The 18,435-nt window shown below is 45.2% G+C and overlaps 1 protein-coding gene across 3 annotated transcripts in view; it reads right to left on the bottom strand.

Annotated features, from left to right (window-relative positions):
- Positions 1-354: 354 nt before the first annotated feature.
- The window catches only part of Usp46 (ubiquitin specific peptidase 46), a 75,323-nt gene continuing 57,242 nt past the window's right edge, over positions 355-18,435 (bottom strand). For all 3 annotated transcript variants that reach the window (XM_048415285.3, XM_087908951.1, XM_087908950.1), the window contains exons 6-9: positions 11,435-11,518; positions 9,161-9,358; positions 4,283-4,361; positions 355-3,754 (exon numbers count right to left, since the gene is read on the bottom strand). In XM_048415285.3, the coding sequence (XP_048271242.2) occupies positions 3,653-3,754; positions 4,283-4,361; positions 9,161-9,358; positions 11,435-11,518 (463 nt within the window). In that variant the 3' untranslated portion in view covers positions 355-3,652. The remainder of the gene's footprint in view (positions 3,755-4,282; positions 4,362-9,160; positions 9,359-11,434; positions 11,519-18,435) is intronic.

Here is an 18,435-nt window from a genome sequence, read left to right as displayed (position 1 = left end):
TCAGAGTGATCCCTTGCATGGGGAACTCACGACTGGCTCACTCAGGATGCCAAGGGCATGAAGGTCACATGTGTGATAGTACTTAGATGTGGTTCTCTATGAAGATAGGTCCTATTTTATTAATTTTTCTTGCAAACACTTGTAGAGGCAGAGTGTTGAAGTGAATGAAACCTCATGAGACAGACAGCATTGCTTAAAGTGCTTGAGTTGGTTACATTTTTTTTTAAAAAAAAGCAAAGATACAGATTATTTTAAATAAAAACTACAAGCTTTTTTTTTTTTTTAAGCAACAAAATCAAGTGAATGCCACACACATACAGTCGCTATTTTGGTTACAGAAATAGGAGCCAAAAATAAGTTAATGTAATACTAGAAAACAGAAATTTAATTAGGCAGAAAAATAGGCAATAATTTTCTCTGGCCCATGCCATTTGCATGAGCTAATCACAATGGTGCTGGCCAATGCCTTGACCAGGTAACAGCAAACCAGGAGAAAACATTTAGTGCACAATATTTTTAATACACATGAATATACAAAATTGATCAAAATGAAATGTTTAAAAGATAAAATCCATCCATAATAAAGCTACACTCCAGTATCTAAAATAAGCCTTAATTGCCAGTTAGAACATACTTTCCAATTAGACATGCCCATGAGATTAAGGGTACCCATGAAAACAAACGCACAGGGACCATTTCTGTCGATTTCCATTAGTCCGGAATATAACCAGGACTGTAAACCACATGGGAATGGCTCCCTATTCAGACTGACACCCTGATTGTACTGTTCCTGGCTCTCTTCAAGCCAGTCTACCTGATGATGGCTTGGAATGGAAAGAACACATCAATGGGACAGCACTACATGCGTCACCATTTTACTAAAGTTTGCTTTGAAACGGAAGATTTTAGCATACTGTACCAGAATCTAGATGTTAAACTAGCAAGTAACCAAAAAAACCAAACATCTCATTTTTAAAAAAGTTTTTAAGTCTCTTTAAAGATACTGTAATTTCTTTTTAAATACCCAGCAATTACAGAAATTAAGAGAAACACAGCAGGCTTACTTCTCCTGCTGGAGAAAGAACACACAAACCCCCATCTAGGGGACAGTTGCTGGGTCTTTGTGCTATCGCTGTGACCTTGGAGTGGTCTCACGTGCTCCGCCGCCACTGTCATTCCCTGTTTTATGCCAGGAACCAGGGACGGCAAGTTAGAACATGATTTTTCTATGAAAAGAAAAATGATAGGGGAGGGGGGTGGAACAGAGCTGCCTCGAGTTTGTTTTCTTTATTGAGAAAGAGGTAAATAATTACCAGACAGTCCTACGTTTTAAAAATGGATGGCGTGTTGATGGAGATTTGTATTTGGTCCTTCTCCGATCTTTTAGCCCTGCACCACAACCCGCTGAAGGTTAGTGCAAGTCTCCGTGCTTATCTCCTTCTATTCAAAAAACCTCTTCGTGAATGCTGAATTTAACATACTTTTTTTTAAAAAAAAAGCAATGACTTTGGTTACATTACTGGGGAAAGCTTTATGTGTTCGCCAAAAAAAGAAAGGAAGGAAGGAAGGAAAAGAAAGAAAAGAAAAAAGAAATGAAAAATGGTGCTGAACCTTACAGTAGCATTTGGGCTTCCAATTGAAACATTTTTGCTTAATAAATTAGCTTCAAGAGTTGTTTCAAAGACAATTTTAATAGCTTTTGTTCTATGACCAGTTCCAAATGTATTAGAAACCAATAATCATTTTCTTAACCTGTATAACCCACAGTTAAATATATGGGCTGGATGTGGGACCAACATTTCCTTCCACCAATCACTTCCACCTAGAGAGTCCTCTCTTCAACGAATAAAGGTCCACCTCCAAGGTAAGTGATTAATAAATATGCTTCATGGGATGGGGGGAGACAAAGTATTTATAAATATGCATTTGCCTCTAATCAAAGCAAGGTCCATTTTCACCACTTGCAAAAGACAACAATATGAAATGACCCTGTTCCGCCTTCTCCAGGGAAGACCGAAACACCTCCCTTCAAGCATGATCAAATGAAAGATCGGGATGCTTAAGTTCTGAGCCCTAAACAGTTCAAGATATTTCAAAAATAACAAGTCCAGTTTTCACCTAGATAAAGTGCTATCCTCAAATGGCCACTGACATCTTCAGCTGCAGTTTAGTTCACATTACGCCAAGAGTCTGCATGTTCGTCCGCCGATGTGTTAGGTCACAACATAACATGTTCACAGTATATTCTAGTGTATGGAAGTCAGCTGACGTCCCAAAGGAAGCCAAGATCTATGACTCATTGTAGGAAAACTAAAATTAACTCAACAGTAAAACACCAAATCAACCCTTTTGATAAAAGGTACCAATATTCAAATGCTCTAATAAATACACACATAACAAAAGGGAAAAATAGTGAGATGAGGGTCTCCCAGGAAACTGTCTTGTCAAGCACTCTAGGAATCTGAGTCAGAGAACCAGCCGCCATCTTGTTCACCCTCCACTCACCCCTTAACACTTCCTGTGACCCATTTCACAATCCACAACTCCAGCATTCCCTTCAGGGAGAGTTTTGTTTTAGCCCCGGAACTCACCAGTGCCCCCGTAAACAGACTGAATATGGTTTTTTGTTTTTGTTTTTTAAATAAAAAAGTGAAGCTGTACAATCTGCTGATGGTTGTCAAGGTGAACAGGGCTTTTGATTCATCTTCCTCATCTAGGAAGAATGTTGGCATTAACTGGCTAACAAGAGAGACGTGCCAGAGGCAGCCAACTGGTATCTTAACCTCGATACCATTGATGGCAACACATCAGCAGGACTGGAAAGACTGCTTGAAAAAACTTAGCAGCCAGATCCAAGAAAAACACAACTACAGGACCTGACAGGAGGAAATGGTCACCGAAAAGGGACAGCAGTGCATTGCTTTCCAGAAACTTGGCTTTCGGTAGAAAGAAAAGTAACTTTTCACTATCCGCAAAAACATCTTCCTCTTGGCTTTGTCTGCCCTGAGCTTCATAGTTGTAGCCCCTGGGATCTATCAGCTAGGTAAGCAGGGCTGGGTGCAACGCCGGCCACCATCGACAGCCTTGCTTCACCCTGTTCCAAGGCAGAGGATGATCTTGGCATCGACGTCACTCGCATTTAAACTTTCACTTGCACAAACTTAAAGCTATGGTTGCAGCCTTAACGGGTGCACACCTATCCCCTGCTGTCAGAGGAGGCAGGCAAGCTAACAACGGGTAGCAATGCTTCCAGGGATATGTCAAAGGAATGCATGGGAAGGAGACCCTGGAAACCATTCGGGAAGCCAAACAAACACTCCAAATGGGCTGTGACATTTACAGACGATGTCACTCTAGCTTAGTCAGACATGACAAGCGGCATAACATTCATCTCAGTCTTCGAATCAGCGACGGTTATTCATCTACATCTGACTGGCAACTGACTGCAGTTCACTCTGTCTCAGACCAGAACAAACCCAGGAGTAGTGCTGCATGTAAAAACACAAAGGAAGGAAGGTTAACACTGTCAGACCAGTGGGCATCAGTGATAACGCTAGTGGGCCGCGGGCGGGGGAGAGGAAGGTCTGCAGAGAAACGAGGCTATAGTGCTTTGAGTATCTCCCCGCTGGAATTAGTCCCACGCTCCTCTAGGTTATTCTCTCGACTGATAGAATAAAATATATCCAGATTCTGAATTTTTTGATATATCTGACGTCAGACCATAGAATTCTTCAATAGCTTGAGCATCTATTTTCTGCAATGAAGAAAAAAAATTATTGTAATTATTTCCTATGACTCCTAAGCAAACAAAATCTAAAATGTAAGAAATATGAGTTCGTGTAAAAGTACAATTAGGTACTTTTGAGGGAAAATGGTTAATTCTATAGATTTGACAGATGCAAACTGCTGGGGGCGGGGGAACCAGCCCTTCCATCTAACCATTACTGTACATAGATGTCCTTTAAAAGAGCCAGGAAGTTTGTCTTTCAGATAGTAATCTGAGGGGTCTGTGAAGAACCTCCATGCTTATGAGAGTTCACTCCCTTAGGTGTCTATTCTACTGAAACAGCTACCCTAGTAGGCTAAAACAATCCCACCTTTGAGGGTAGAATTTATAATATTCCTTTACAAAAAATAAATAAATACCTGAAGTGCACGGCTGCGATCTAAATATTTCCTTACTACTGAAAAGCGGGGTTATTTTAGGTACCATTTACAACAACTGCCCACCCCAAACCCCTTCTTTACCCTGTGCCCATGGCAGAGCAACCTGCACACCTACCTCTACAATGTCGTCGTCGAACAACAGCCAGAAGCCATGGCTCTTCACAATGGTGATGTAATGTCCACGGTTAGGACCACTGGAAAAGAATGAAGGAGGCAAAGTCACCAGGTAAATAGTCCTTTCTTTATAATGCTCCAATTATCAATGCAAAAATCTAATGTCATCAAGTAGAGTAGGCACACTGGCAACTGGAGACGGAGGCAGGGGGTCCAATCCAGCCTGGGCACTGTAGTAGGAGGAGTGGCGGGTTGCGTCCCACCATTTGGCTAGCTTAACCCCTGAAATGACCACATTGAAATTGTATTAATTAAATCACTGCCTGGCCATTAGCTCTAGCCTCTTATTGGCTAACTCTCACATCTTGATTTAACCCATTTCTAATAATCTGTATGTCACTAGGAGGTCGTGGCTTACCAGGAGAGATTCTAACCTATGTCTGTCTCAGGCCAGAGATTCATGGCGTCTGCCTATCTGTCCTTCTTCCCAGCATCCAGTTCTGTCTACTCCGCCTACCTAAGTCTGCCCTATCAAAAGGCCAAGGCAGTCTCTTTATTCAACCAATGAAAGCAACATATAAACAGAAGAACATCCTACATCAGGGCACTACAGAGATATGCTGTTTCCAAATTAAAAGAACTGTGTACTAGCTTTGGTCTAAGTGTACAATTTTGGCAAAGCACCTGGGCGCTGGGACTGTGATGATCATGGGGTAAGGAAGGTGCAGTACAGAGGCCCAGTGGGGAAAGCATGCATTCAAATTCAGTTAACCTTAGGAATTCCTGCCGGGCAATGGTAGGGCACATCTTTAATCCCAGCACTCGGGAGGCAGAGGCAGGCGGATCTCTGTGAGTCTGAGGCCAGCTTGATCTACAGAGTGAATTTCAGGACAGGCTCCAAAGCTACACATAGAAACTCTGTCTCAAAAGACAAACAAATAAACAAATTTTTTTGAAAAAAAATTAGAAATCACTGTGTACTTATTACACACCAGAAAAACAGTGAACAAGACAAAGTACCTCCCCCTTCTCTTGGGACTTGATGTTATAGGTTGAATGTGAGCCCCAAAGTTTGTGAGTTATTCATTTAATTCTTAGCCCCCCACCCACATGAGAGTGTACCTGTTCCAGAGATCAGGCCCCTTCCCCTGTCTTGGACTCTTTTCCCACATGGTGTCTTCTGCTGTGTCCTATGTGACAAGAGAGCCCAGATGCACTTCTGGGACTTTCACCTTACCCGCCTAAAAGAACTGTGAGCCAAATGACCCATATTATATAAAACTTACTCAGATGAGTACTTTGCTATAACAGTACAAAAGAGCAAGGTGGCAGGTGGGGGTCCCATCAGCTATAAACAAACCAACCACATAAACACACAGGAGAAGGGCCGTGATGCTGGGGAAGCGGCACAAAAGGAGAGCTCTCGAATGTGTGATCCTTGAAGGAGGCAGGGCTGGGGGGAGAGAAGTCATGTGACGGTATGAGGGACGCTCCAGCCAAGTAGAAAGCAAATACACGCCAATCAATTCAGAACAACGGGAGCCAAGAAACTCCGGAGAGGACAAAGCAGAGAGAGGGTCAAAGGGACAGACCTTCCCGGCACCATATCACAGTAGCTACGAGGTCTGCCTCTGCCTGAGCACACCAGGAAGATGCCGGGAAATTCTTACCAGAGGCATTATTTGCTTAACGCTTCAGAAGTACATTACAATGCATGACTGCATACGCTAGGATGCGTGGCTCTATATACTATGCACTCTGGGAAAAGCAATGGGAGGAAGTAACTGCATAGCTGCACTAGATTTATACAAAATGGAGACCTTAATCCTAAATCTAGAATTGCTTTTTAATGTACATATTCCTAAAGTTGAAAAACTGAACTCTTTCCCCCTCATCACTTACCATGTGTGTGTGTGGGGGGGAGAACATGTATGCACACGGGTGCACGGGGGTGTGTATATGTAAGCCAGAGGTTGATATGGTGTCTTCATCAGTTGGATACTCTGGACGGCTCTCTTGCTCAGGGAATTCCCTGTTTCTAGCTGCCAAATCCTGGGATGATGGGCAGGTTGCCATGCCTACTTGGCTTTTACCTTGTTTCCAGAGATCTGAATGCTGGTCCTCATTCTTGTGGGGCGAGCACTTTATGCATAAGCCATCGCCCCACCTCTCATTGACTGTCTCTACACACAAGATGCTGCAGAAACTCAGCAGTCCCTGTCTCTCCCACCAGCTACTTCTGCCTCCCGAGCTCCAGTCTGCTGAGCTCCCACACACACATACCTGTCATCTGCTTGTGCGTGGCCCCCGCCTCTGTCTTAACTCTGACTGAACAGGCCTCTTCTACACTTGTAGTCATGGCTCATTCCACCCATTCAGCCTCCCCAGACAGCCCTTCACTGGTCACCATCCTTGAACCAGCATCCTTCATCCCCTTCTCCTTCCTCTTCCTGCTTCCATATCAGAGCACGGATCAGCATCCTAAGTTACCTGGCAGAGGCTGAGTAACTGATGCAGGCCACAGTGTGCACACTTGCCCATCTTCCCCACCAGACCCTAAACCTGATTATGTTCGTATGTTCAGATCCTGAGAGAGAACCCAGGAAATAAAGAGTTCAGACCCCCAGAAGCCATCCACTCCCTGCCCATGTCAGCCCCATCGTATATAAAGGAATGGACTTCCTCTACAGGGAGATGCAAACAGCTGTTAATAACAAGTGAGAATTAGTTCTCAGAGTCCCTTGTGGCCAGGGCTGCTGAGACTTTGTATCCCCATTAAAGAAACTGATGATTCCAGAGCCCGGCCTCCCCAGGGATCTGCCTTGCCCTCAAAGGTCGTCCCAAGAATAGAACTGGGCACTGAAAGCTAAACTAAAGTGTTCAAGCACCCTGCCCATCAGTACCTCTACTTCCTCCTTGCCCAACCTCCCTGGAACTTCTTGCTTGCCCACTCTCTCATCCCCACCCATGATGCTCACCAATCCCCAGGCTCTACCTGCCCAAGATCTCTCCTTCTCCACTCCACTGTGGGGCCCCCCGTGTTCGTGACCTGGTAGTGATCACTGGAGCCCTATGTTCCTTAGACAAATAACCACTGGAACTATTCAGCGGAGCACAACTAGCCACTAAATAAATCTAACTTCCTGAGAAGAAACCATTTAGCAACCTGAAGTGGCATGCTCAGGACAGAATATGGGGAGTGTCAGATGTGAAGTCGTATGTGATGCCATCCTCTCCATGGCTGGGTGAGAAATTCATCAGCCCATTCCTGACAAGGTGACGGTGGCACCTGAGGTATATTCGCAGTCTCCAAACCAGGCAGAGAGGAAAAGACAATTGCAAGATGATGTCCTGTGAACCAAAACCCACACCCATGGGGACCCTGTCCCCCTCCCAAGAGAGAACGAACACCCACTTAGCCACCCCAACCAGATGAAGAATGGACGGAAGCTGGTGAATTTTCAATATTCTTTTCCCATGGTTACATCAAAAATTGATTTTTTTTTTAAATACGCAAAGAACATTCAGGAAAGCCCTTTGCTTCTTCAGACCTGGAGGCTTCCTTTCTGTCTCGTGTAAATCCTACTATAGAATGTGGGGAAATGGAACCAGGAAGGAATCTCAGCAGGTAGACATTCCCTGCTAACCTGCCGACTTAAGTTCAATTCCCCAGGATACACTCAGTAGATGGAGAGCGACCCAACTCCCACCGGCTGACCTCAAACATCTACTCTCAGGCTGAGGTGCACACACGCACTAAATACTGTGATCTTTTTAAAAGAGTTGTGTTTTTTAAACAAAATAGAATTGGGGACATGCTGAAAGTTTCATAAAAACATTTTTAAGAACAGATTTCTGATTAATCAAAATGTCACAAAATTATTACATCTAATCTATTGCTTCCAGGTTCGATTCATACATATTAAAATACATTTCAGATCATGATTTTTATATATACACATGAGCATATATTATGCATGTGTGGTTTTCTATATTTAATTTTTAATTATGTGTGTCTGTATGCCTGGGGCTGAGGCCAGAAAAGTGTTAGCTCTTCTAGAGTCGAAGTTTCAGGGGGTTCCGAGCCACTGGATACTGGTGTTGAAATTAAGCTCAGGTCTGGAAAAGCAGCACACTCATTTAACTGCTGAGTCATCTTGCTAACACCTACACATAGCTTTGTAAAACATAAAATCAGGGGTGGTAGTAGAGAGGGCTCAGAAGTCAAGAGAACCCAAGTTCGGTTCCCAGCACCCACGGGAAATGACTTACAGGCATCTGTAACCCAGCTGGAACCACCACCTTTGGTCTCTCAGGCACCTGAACCCGCAAGCACACACCCACATGCAGACACAGACCTATACATAATTAAAATAAAAATAAATCCTTAAAATATACAAAGGAAATCATAGCATAAGCATTTATTTTTCCATGTTACTTTAAACCCATCACCTGCGTCATTTCTATCCAAAGGAGATGAAATTACGTTCCGTAATGATAGAACATTTGGATTATCATTGCTCTCATGTTATTTCATATGCATTTACAGGTCTGATCGTGAAGAGGCATGTGCTCCATACTGACAAACTTTTTCTTAATGACACCGTACATGGGTCAGTAGTACTATAATAGTACATCATCTGGTCTTCGTGTTAAGTACCCTTGATGACAACCACATGGTGAAGTCAGGTAACATTGTATATCTTAGGATACACCTCCAGATTAAGCATTTCTGCATATTTTGGGGGTGATCAATAAGAATTTGAGTGGCAGTTCCAGAAGGACGACTGTAGCCCTGTAGGGGCATAGCTGGGTCTATCTTGATGAAGGGACGAACATCTATATTTATGACAGAAACTTGTCCCCCAGCCCACTTTACCTTCCACAGTGAACAACGACAGCGACCAGGTCATACATGCGGTCCAGGTTCACAGCATCGCTGGAGGTGTTGAAGAGTCGGAGCTCCAGAGGGAAGACCACCCGGTAAGACAGCTTGGTATACCTGTGCAGCTGCTCCATGTACTTGAACCTCTTCAGGTGCAGGGCCAAAATCATGGGCAGCTTTTTTACCCTCATCCTAAGAGAGCATGGAACAGAAAACCATTTGTGGCCAGTGCCCAGTAGAGGAAGGAAACACACGATTGCCTGCACAAACGAGAGCAGGGAGGGGCCCAGCAAGTACCCAGACTTTTCACAAGCAGAAAGGTGTGCTTGTCTACGGAGTCCAGCACACCCTGCAACCTTGGCTAACCCAAGTAAGAGAAAAGCACGGCCATGCATCTCCATGCGGTCGCGGCAGGCATTTTCTTGCTTTGCCTCTGCCTGCAGAATGGAATGCATGTAGACAGTCCACTCCCTAGCATCCTCCAGATAGGAGGGCTAAGAAATGAAGAAAAGGAAGCTGGGGAAAAGACCAGGTAAAATGATCCAGACAGAACTTGAGGCGCTAAAGACCAGCAGAAGGAAGTTTCTGGCACATAACTGGGCATCAAACACCATGAAGTGCCAGGCTCATGCCTACTACCTCACTCTTGTGGTTTTTGTGCCATGGTTCTCACTATCAGTGTTTACAAAGTGTACAGGTGATTTTAGGGCTATTTTCACAAACTAAACTCCAAGGTCCTGGTTACATTAGTAAGTTGGAGGGGGGTGGGGGCTATGGTCAAGTTTGAACAAGGCTTCCTCCCATTCAGAAACCTCCACACAGAATAGTGCACTGAAGGTTTTGATAAACACTGCCCTGGAGGAATAGTTCTGGTCCCAGCCGAACAAAAACAGCTCCCTCCTCACCCACTATCTGACCATTAATTAACATTCCTGGGCAAACTACCACACAGGAACAGCTCATGTGGATAACATGGCTAGCGTGAAAAGTACCCTGTTCTCCTCGCCCAACCCTAACCCTACCCCCACTAGTGAATGTGTTGAGTTAACACAAACACTGCTAGACCTGTGCACATTTTAGTATGTATTGTTCAAAAGGGACCGATTCCGAGAGATTATTTCTTGAGGCATCTACTAAGGCAAAAAGTAGGCAAAAAGGCCTCATCACAAAAATAAACAAAATCAAAACATCTCTAGGGACAGGCAGGATGGTACATGCCGTATAATCCCAATGCTTGGAAGGAGGTGGAGACAGGAAGAGGGCAGGTTCTAGACCAGCCTGACCCTGTTTCGTGAAAACAAATCAGTAGATAAATAGTAATTATATGAAACCTCCATATTTCACAGGAACATACGTCATTTTAATACATGAAACCTCCTGGTTGAACAGAAATACCTTCCTGCCATACAGGTAGACCCAGGCTGCCTGAGGCAGAGAGTGAGTGCCTCTGGATGGGAGCAGAGTCAATGTCCACTAACAGACAGCATCTGCTGCCTGTTGGCCTTGAAGGAAGATGTGCGTGGGTAGGGTAGAAGGTGAGAGAGGCAAGGCAGAAAAATCATCAACTTCAGGTCTAGAGCCTCCGTTTTAGAGGGCGCCACTGAGTATCTATGAGCTACTTTGAAATCTCCAAAACAAACGAGATAAACTTATCCCAAGTAGGAGTTCCCAGGAAGATGAGACTTTCTGAGAATGGGGAACAGCTGGTTAGTTCAGAACATTCAAGAGTTGTAACTGGCAGGTCCTGGCAAAAAAGAGATGGGATCATTTTGTTTCATTTTGGTTTTTGTTTGTTTGCTTGCTTTGGTTTTTCAAGACTGGGTTTCTTTGTGTATCCCTGTTCCTCCTACTAATGCCTATTGCCTCAGAGCTCCTCATTAGACAACAGATACTTTTTAAATCTCTGGATGTAAAGAAGAGGGCCAAGGTCTGCAGGCAAAGCAACAACGCTGCCTGTACTGTGCGCTATGCACGATGAAAGGTGCCTTCTATAGTTTATCTTTAATCCCAAGGAGGCAGTGAGCATATCAGATCCCCACTTGCTTACCAGCATGGGATCTGGCACACTTGGTATTTGTTGAGGATTAATAGAAGAAGCAAACTGACAAACAGTAGGCCAGCATTCCCATCAGGGCTTTCTCGATGAGGAAGGTCACTGACTCCCAGGCTCTGTGAAGCTGAGATCCCTTCTGACAGGAGCCACCCGCCCCCACCCCTCCTTCCTCCCCACCCTCCCACTCCCCCACCCCCACTTGGCCCCTCGCACACCTCTTCTGAGCCTCCTGTTTGCTGCAACAAGTCTCACAATAATATTTTTGTTCGCTACACAGCGTTTCTGTGTTGCTGAAGTCTCTGTAAAGAAAAATATTTTCACCTTTTAAAAAAGTCCAGACGCACTTAATGCCCCACATTTAAAGCCCCCTATTACCTGAAGGATAATTTCCAAGCGAACGTGGGGAAAACAATAATCACAAAAGAGCCTTCTTAAAGCTGAGACTGCCGCACCATTAGAACATGTCTGCAGACCTGGGCTATGGCTTCGCCATGAGCGGTTTGGAAATACAGCTTGATGTAAGTAAGCCAGGCATGTTGGCACACACCTCTAATCCCAGTACTCCAAAGACTAAAGGTAGGAGGATGGGGCATTTGAAGCCAACCTAAGCTACACTGTGAGATCAAAAGCAAGCCCTGTCCCCAAACAAAACCAAACAAAACTGTTTTTAAGGGGACCGGGACAGATACGAACTAGAGTTTCTAACAGACTCAGGAGGGGAAAAGTCAATGTTCAGTAATAATAACAATACTTGTAGGCAGAAAAATAGCATCTACAGCAAAAGCCTACTCTTACATCATGAGGTCCCCAAAAGAAAACCATAAAATCCAAAGTGACATTTCTATGTTAAGTAAAAATGGCATCTCAGCGGTTCCATGTCTCAAAGATCAGAACTAACTATACACAACTGCCCTTCTAGCCAGCTAAGAAAACCCTAAGAAGAGTCTGGGGGTTTAGCATAGGTGGTGGAGTACCTGCCTAGCACACGCCTGCGGCCCTGGGTTCCATCAGTAGAGCTGTGTAACCCAGGTGGGTGCTGCGCGCCTATGATTGTTACATTAGGGAGGGAGAAGCAGAGGAGCAGGGGTTCCAGGTCACCCACCACCTAGAGAGTCTGAGGTCAGCCTAGGCTACATCACACACACACACACACTCCCGCACACGCTCTCTCACACACACTCTCTCACACATACACTCTCTCACACATATACTCTCTCTCACACATACACTCACACACACACTCTCTCACACACACTCTCTCACACATACACTCACACACACACTCTTACACAGTTGCACTCTCTTACACATACACATATTCTCTCACACTTTCTCACACACACTCTCTCACACATACACTCCGTCTCACACATACACTCTCTCACACACATACACTCTCACACACATACACTCTCTCTCACACACACACTCTTGCACACACACTCTCTCACACATATACTCTATCACACATATACTCTACCACACACATTCTCTCTCTCTCTCTCTCTCTCTCTCTCTCTCTCTCTCTCTCACACACACACACACACACACACACACACAAAATACAGCAGAGACTTTCCACCCAACCCTGCTCTCCCACACACCCCAGGAGAAGCACTTCAGCCACCTGCCTTTTAAAAACAAAGACCACTGTGGCTGTCGGGGTATAATCTCATCAGAAGGTTCTGCTGCTTCTTAGAGTTTTCAGTTTCTAAATGCCGCAGCATTTTTTATTCTTTTCTGGATCGACTCTGCATTTCTGTGGCCGGCTTCAAAAGGCTAAAAACAATATCTAGACTACACTATCCTGCAGTTTCCAAAATGCCTGTTGACACGTCCTTCTTCACACAGTCTTCCAGAAGCAGAATGATCAGGTTTTATTAAACAGAAATTGGTGTTAATGATCTATCACTTACACAGAACACATTAAAAGGAAGTCATTACCCATTTGCTAAATTTCCAGATAGCTGCTAGGTCCTGGGGATTTGGAGAATAACTATACTCAGACAGAGACAAGGGAAAATGAGCAAGTAAGTGTAGCTTCGTCATAACCACTAGAGGTGATCCCCTGCCTAAGACCCCTCTAAAGTTTCCTCCTGCAGTCCAAGTCCCACACCACAGGCCCGGCCATGGAACCCCCAACTCCTGCTCTACTCTGCCTCTTCCTGATCCAGCCACCTGGGCCACCTGGGCCACGGGGCGCCCTCAGCAATGAAAGTGCTTCCCAGAGGCCTCCATGGCTGGGAAGGCTAACTATTCAGAACTCAGTGAAGCACCCCTTCTCCACACTGGATTTCCCTGACCACATAAGGAACCCCGTCAGGCTCCGATCCCACTGTGGTTGGCTTTTTTTCGTTTGCTTGTTTTGTTTTTAAAGGTGTGTGTGCACACACGTATATACTGCACAGAGGCCAGAAGAGAGCATCGGATGCCTTGCTCTCCTCATATCCCTTTGAGGTAGGTTCTCTACCCAAACCTGAGGCTCATGTTTTCTCAGCTGGTCCTAAGATCCAGCATCATCCTGCCTCCAGACACCTCAGAACTGTGATGACCTGCATGCACAAGATGAGGGTTTTATTACCTAGATGCTGGACCTTGAACTCTGAGCCTTGGTATTACATAGTGAGTGCTCTTAAAAGAGCAGAAAGAGATCTTGTCTATTTTGTTCTCTGGTAGATATCCAGCCTGATCCTGATGTATAGATGGATGGATGGATGGATGGGTGGATGGGTGGATGGATGAACAAAAACAGAAGAATAAAGTCCAGGGGGAAAGCAGAGAGAAAACAAATGCATACTGGAATAATCCAGGTATTTCACTAAGAGGCAATGTCCAAGTCAGGTTCTCACAGAAGGAGGCGTGTCAGGGAGACACAGATGTAAGGCCCAACACATGGGTGTGTGGGAGGGCCACAGCGCAGCCTCAGGTACTACTAAGAAGCCGGCAGGGCCCCACAGTTCAGTGGCTCCCGAACAGGCCTCACCACAGGACAGACACATGCTGAGACCACTGCTTTCAACAGCCCTACAGAGAAAGGCTTGGAAAAAGTTAGGAGGTAAGGAAATCTTTGACAGGCAATCATGACGAACCGCCAGATTCCAAGTCCTTAGAGAGCAATCAGACTCAAATGCAGCTAAATGAAGACCTCACCAAGTAACTGCTGTGGAAATTTTGCTTGGGAGTGTTTCCTTGATCGGAACAATCAAAGAAAGCACACCAAAGAGCAAGGAACCACACACATTTCCATCTTAAAAACTAAGCATGCCTTGTAGGCGGAGATGGGGTAAAATACAGCAGAAGCTCTCACTGACTTGAGCGTCCCCGGTCTCACATCCGAAACACTTCCAGACCCACGCATTTAGACAAATGTGTTGACTGAAAGGCCCAGTTTAAACAGGCCACCACCCTCCCCAGTCCCCGCTGGTCAGAGGCACAAGTCACAAGAAGAACCATGACTGCAGTCTTGACAGTGAACCTGAAAAATGGACAGGGAAGGTAGGCCATGGGGGCTGGTCTGGCAGTGGCGGAAGCAGAGCAGCCCTGCAAGGTCACCCTGGTGGCTCTTGGAATGCGTGCTGGGCTTGCATTCTTGGGAATAAGTGCAGGGCTCAGGGGCTGAGGCAAGGAGGACCGAGGGTTCAAGGCCAGCCTGGAATGCCTACCTCTATGTCTCACCACAATATCAAAATAATAATAAAGCAAGCAAGAAAGGTTGGGGGAGGTTTTCCAACGCTGAGTTAAAAGAGTCAGGAGGCATCGGAGAGATCTTTCTAGAAGTCGGGATAAATTTCTGATGCACGGAGAAGGCTGGGGAAGGACACAGCGCTCTGTGTTGCTTTAAAAAGGGTCGTAGTAGCAATCAAACACTATTTTAAGGTTCACCATGGGAACAAATCTAATAAGAAATGCAAACCTTTATAAAGAAATTTGAAAGCTTCACGGAGACATCCCCAGCCTGAGTGAGTGGAGGAAAGCTGTTCCTGGGTGGGAAGGCGTTCCCATGTCACAGACATCGAGCATGCCCAAGGAACGTGCAGACTTTTCATAGCTTCAATTAAGATACTCGTTTTAAAATAAAGTTTTTATTACACTTGATTTTCATTATGTGTGTATATACACATGCGAACATGCAGATGTGGAGGTCAGAGGGCAATTTATGGGACCTGGTTCTCACCTTCCATCACATGGAACCTGGAGATTGAGCTCAGGTCGCGAGGCTTGGCATCAGGCACCCTTACCCACTGAGGCACCTCGCCAGCCTCAATTAAAATCTTAATCAAGTCAATAAAATAGAACCAACACTGAATAGTGTTATTTTTGTTTCCTCCTTCTCCTCCTAGACCCAACCAAGGCCACACCTTCCTTCTCTCCTTAGAAAACCGGCAAATAAGTGAACAAACCAGAATTTTAAAAAAGAAAAAAAATACAACACATAGACACACTCAAAGAAGCAACAAAAAACTCAGAAACCATAATATAGAAGCAAAAGACCAGTAAGTTTAAAAATAAAAAATAAACCTGCCCAAACAAAGCAACAAGAGTAAAAAACAAAAAACAAAAAACCTACAAAATGCCGTTGAGTTAGTTTGGTCACTCTGTGCTGTCCACCCTAAAGTGTAGTTTGTATATCTAGGGAGACTCCATTGGAGAAAAGCAATTTTCCCTTTGCAGGTGGGTGTCAATTGGAGAGAAAGAGCTTCTTGGTTAGGGTGGGAGCGCACATGCACCCTCGAGAAAATCCTTAGGCAATGACACCGCAGGAGAAGCACACTGGGGTAAACAGTGTCATAGCCCATGACCTGCAAGCGGTTGTGGGTTATGACAGGGCCAGGATGTGCACAGTGTCTCCAGTGGTGAGGTGAGGCGTGTACACACACACACACACACACACACACACACACACACACACACACGTAACCCATGCTCCCTAGTGCTGGGTGGGAGAAGCTTTGTTCAGGGATCTAGATCACCTATCCCACCAGCTAAGCACTAGAAAATGTGACTGTGACGTTGGGGAACAAGAAGATGGCTCAGTTACTAAACTGCCTGCCTGTCTTACAAGCTTGAGGACTTGGCTTTGGTCCCCAGCACCCACATAAGAGCCAATTGGTGGGAAGGCACACATCTGTAACAGGTAGCAGTGCTTGGGAGGCAAGTTAAAAGTCAGATCCTTGAAGCTCCCTGCAAGCCAGCTTAGCTGAATTAGTAAATTACAGGGTCAGAGAGAAATCTCAACAACAAAGTCCAAAGCAAAGAAAAGAAACAGGAAGTTGTTGCGCTTTGAATGCCTTGCCACTTCCTGTGGCTGCTTCACAGAACCTCAGCTTTGTCCTCTAAGTACTTTGTGTTTCTGCTTTTTGAAGTTTTGTCTTGTTTGCAATTGTCTGTATTTGCGCAAACGGTGGTGGGTGGGTTTGTGCAGGCGAGTGCAGGTTTGGCCACGGAGGCCAGAGGCTTCAGGTTCCCTAAAACTGGAGTGAAAGGTGGTTATGAGCTGCCCAGCGGGAGCTGGGAACTAAACTGAGGTCCTCTACAAGGGCAACTGGTGCTCTTCACCGCTGAGCCATCTCTCCAATCCAAGTGCTCCATAGGTTAAAGATTTATTTCTTATGCATGCATGTATGCCTGCACGCCAGAAGGGGGCACCATATCTCATTACAGATGTTGGGACCCACCATTCAGTTGCTGGGAATTGAACTCAGGACCTTCAGAAAGGCAGCCAGTACTCTTAACCCCTGCGCCATCTCTCCAGCCCCAAGTGTTCCATATTTTAAAGGCAATCTCAACCAATACTCAGTTCCACCTTCTACTCCCAGGTCAGCCAAGGCCATGAGATCCCTCCAGATAAAGCCCAGGCAAGACTGTGTTCTACCATCTCAGAAATCCCACTGAGTCGCCAGGGTGGAGACCAGCTCTTCCCATTCACCTGGATGTTAGCACATAAATGGGTACAGGTTCTGATCCTAAAGCCTATGTTTCTAGTGACATCCCACGCAGCGTCAATGGTGTGGCCAGGCCACTGATCTCAGCAAAGAGTTGGAACTGAGCTTCTCAAGGTTGGCGGCACCAGAATCACCAGAACATACATTCGAGACAGAAATGCAGACTCACTGAAGTTCTTAATGTGCTCTATGCCTCTCTCTTTGCTATTTTCTCAGGTGAGTCTGCTATACACGCAAAACCTGAGAACCACTGACTTGAGTGTTAGAGAAAGGAAAATAGAAAGAGGGGAATGGAGAGACAGAAGGACAGAAGAAGGACATCAGTACAGCGGTTTCTCAAAACCAAACAAACTAAAATAAATGACCCAGCTTGTCACTACTGGATTCATACCTGAAGAACTTTCGAGTCAGTATACCTCAGAGATATGCCTAGATCCATGCAATTGCTACGCAGTGCACAGAACCAGCCTAACACCCACCACAGAGACACCTGCATGTCCACGTTCATTGCTACCCGATTCACAATAGGCAGAACCATCCTAGATGTCTATCGACAGATGAACAGATAGAGAAAATACGGTACATACACACAATGGACTTTTACTCAGACGTGAGTAAGAATAAAATGATGATGGACAGGAAAATGAATGGCACTGGACATTATTATGTTAATCAAAATAAGCCAGATTCAGAAAGACAAGTTTTCCATGTATGGAATCTGTGTATCTGTGTGTGTGTGTGTGTGTGTGTGTGTGTGTGTGTGTGTGAGAGAGAGAGAGAGAGAGAGAGAGAGAGAGAGAGAGAGAGAGACATGGAAACAGATAAAGACCTATCTATGAAGGGAGCTCTAACGGAAGGGAGGCAGGGGGGAGTTCACAAAGCGACGAGACAGCTGTGGCCCAGAGCAGGGTCACCTGCAGAGAGAAGAGCACCAGAACCGAGAAAAGAGCAGGAGAGACAGCAAAGGTAGTGGGGGGGCGGGGAGTAAATAAGAACAAAGTACAGTGTCTGAAAATGCCGTAGCGAACACATTACTTTGTACCCTCACCAAAAAAAGGGTCATTAAAAAAAAAAAGAAAGAAAGAAATCCATGCATGTCACATGTGCCATGCCATGTGCCACTAAACGAAGGTGACCTACGTAGAAGAGAGATCCACGCAACAAGCAGTACAGTGTGTGGACACTCAGGACATAAATTGAGTTTCTAGAACAGGTAGAAACAGGATTTCTAAAGATCAGTTTTCACGTGAAGCAAGCTCTCAGAGGAGTCAAAG

The sequence above is a fragment of the Myodes glareolus genome, chromosome 8, assembly GCF_982192425.1.
Source record: "Myodes glareolus chromosome 8, mMyoGla1.1, whole genome shotgun sequence".
In the NCBI taxonomy this organism is placed as follows: Eukaryota; Metazoa; Chordata; class Mammalia; order Rodentia; family Cricetidae; genus Myodes; species Myodes glareolus.
This window is presented reverse-complemented; position numbering and strand designations above follow the sequence as displayed.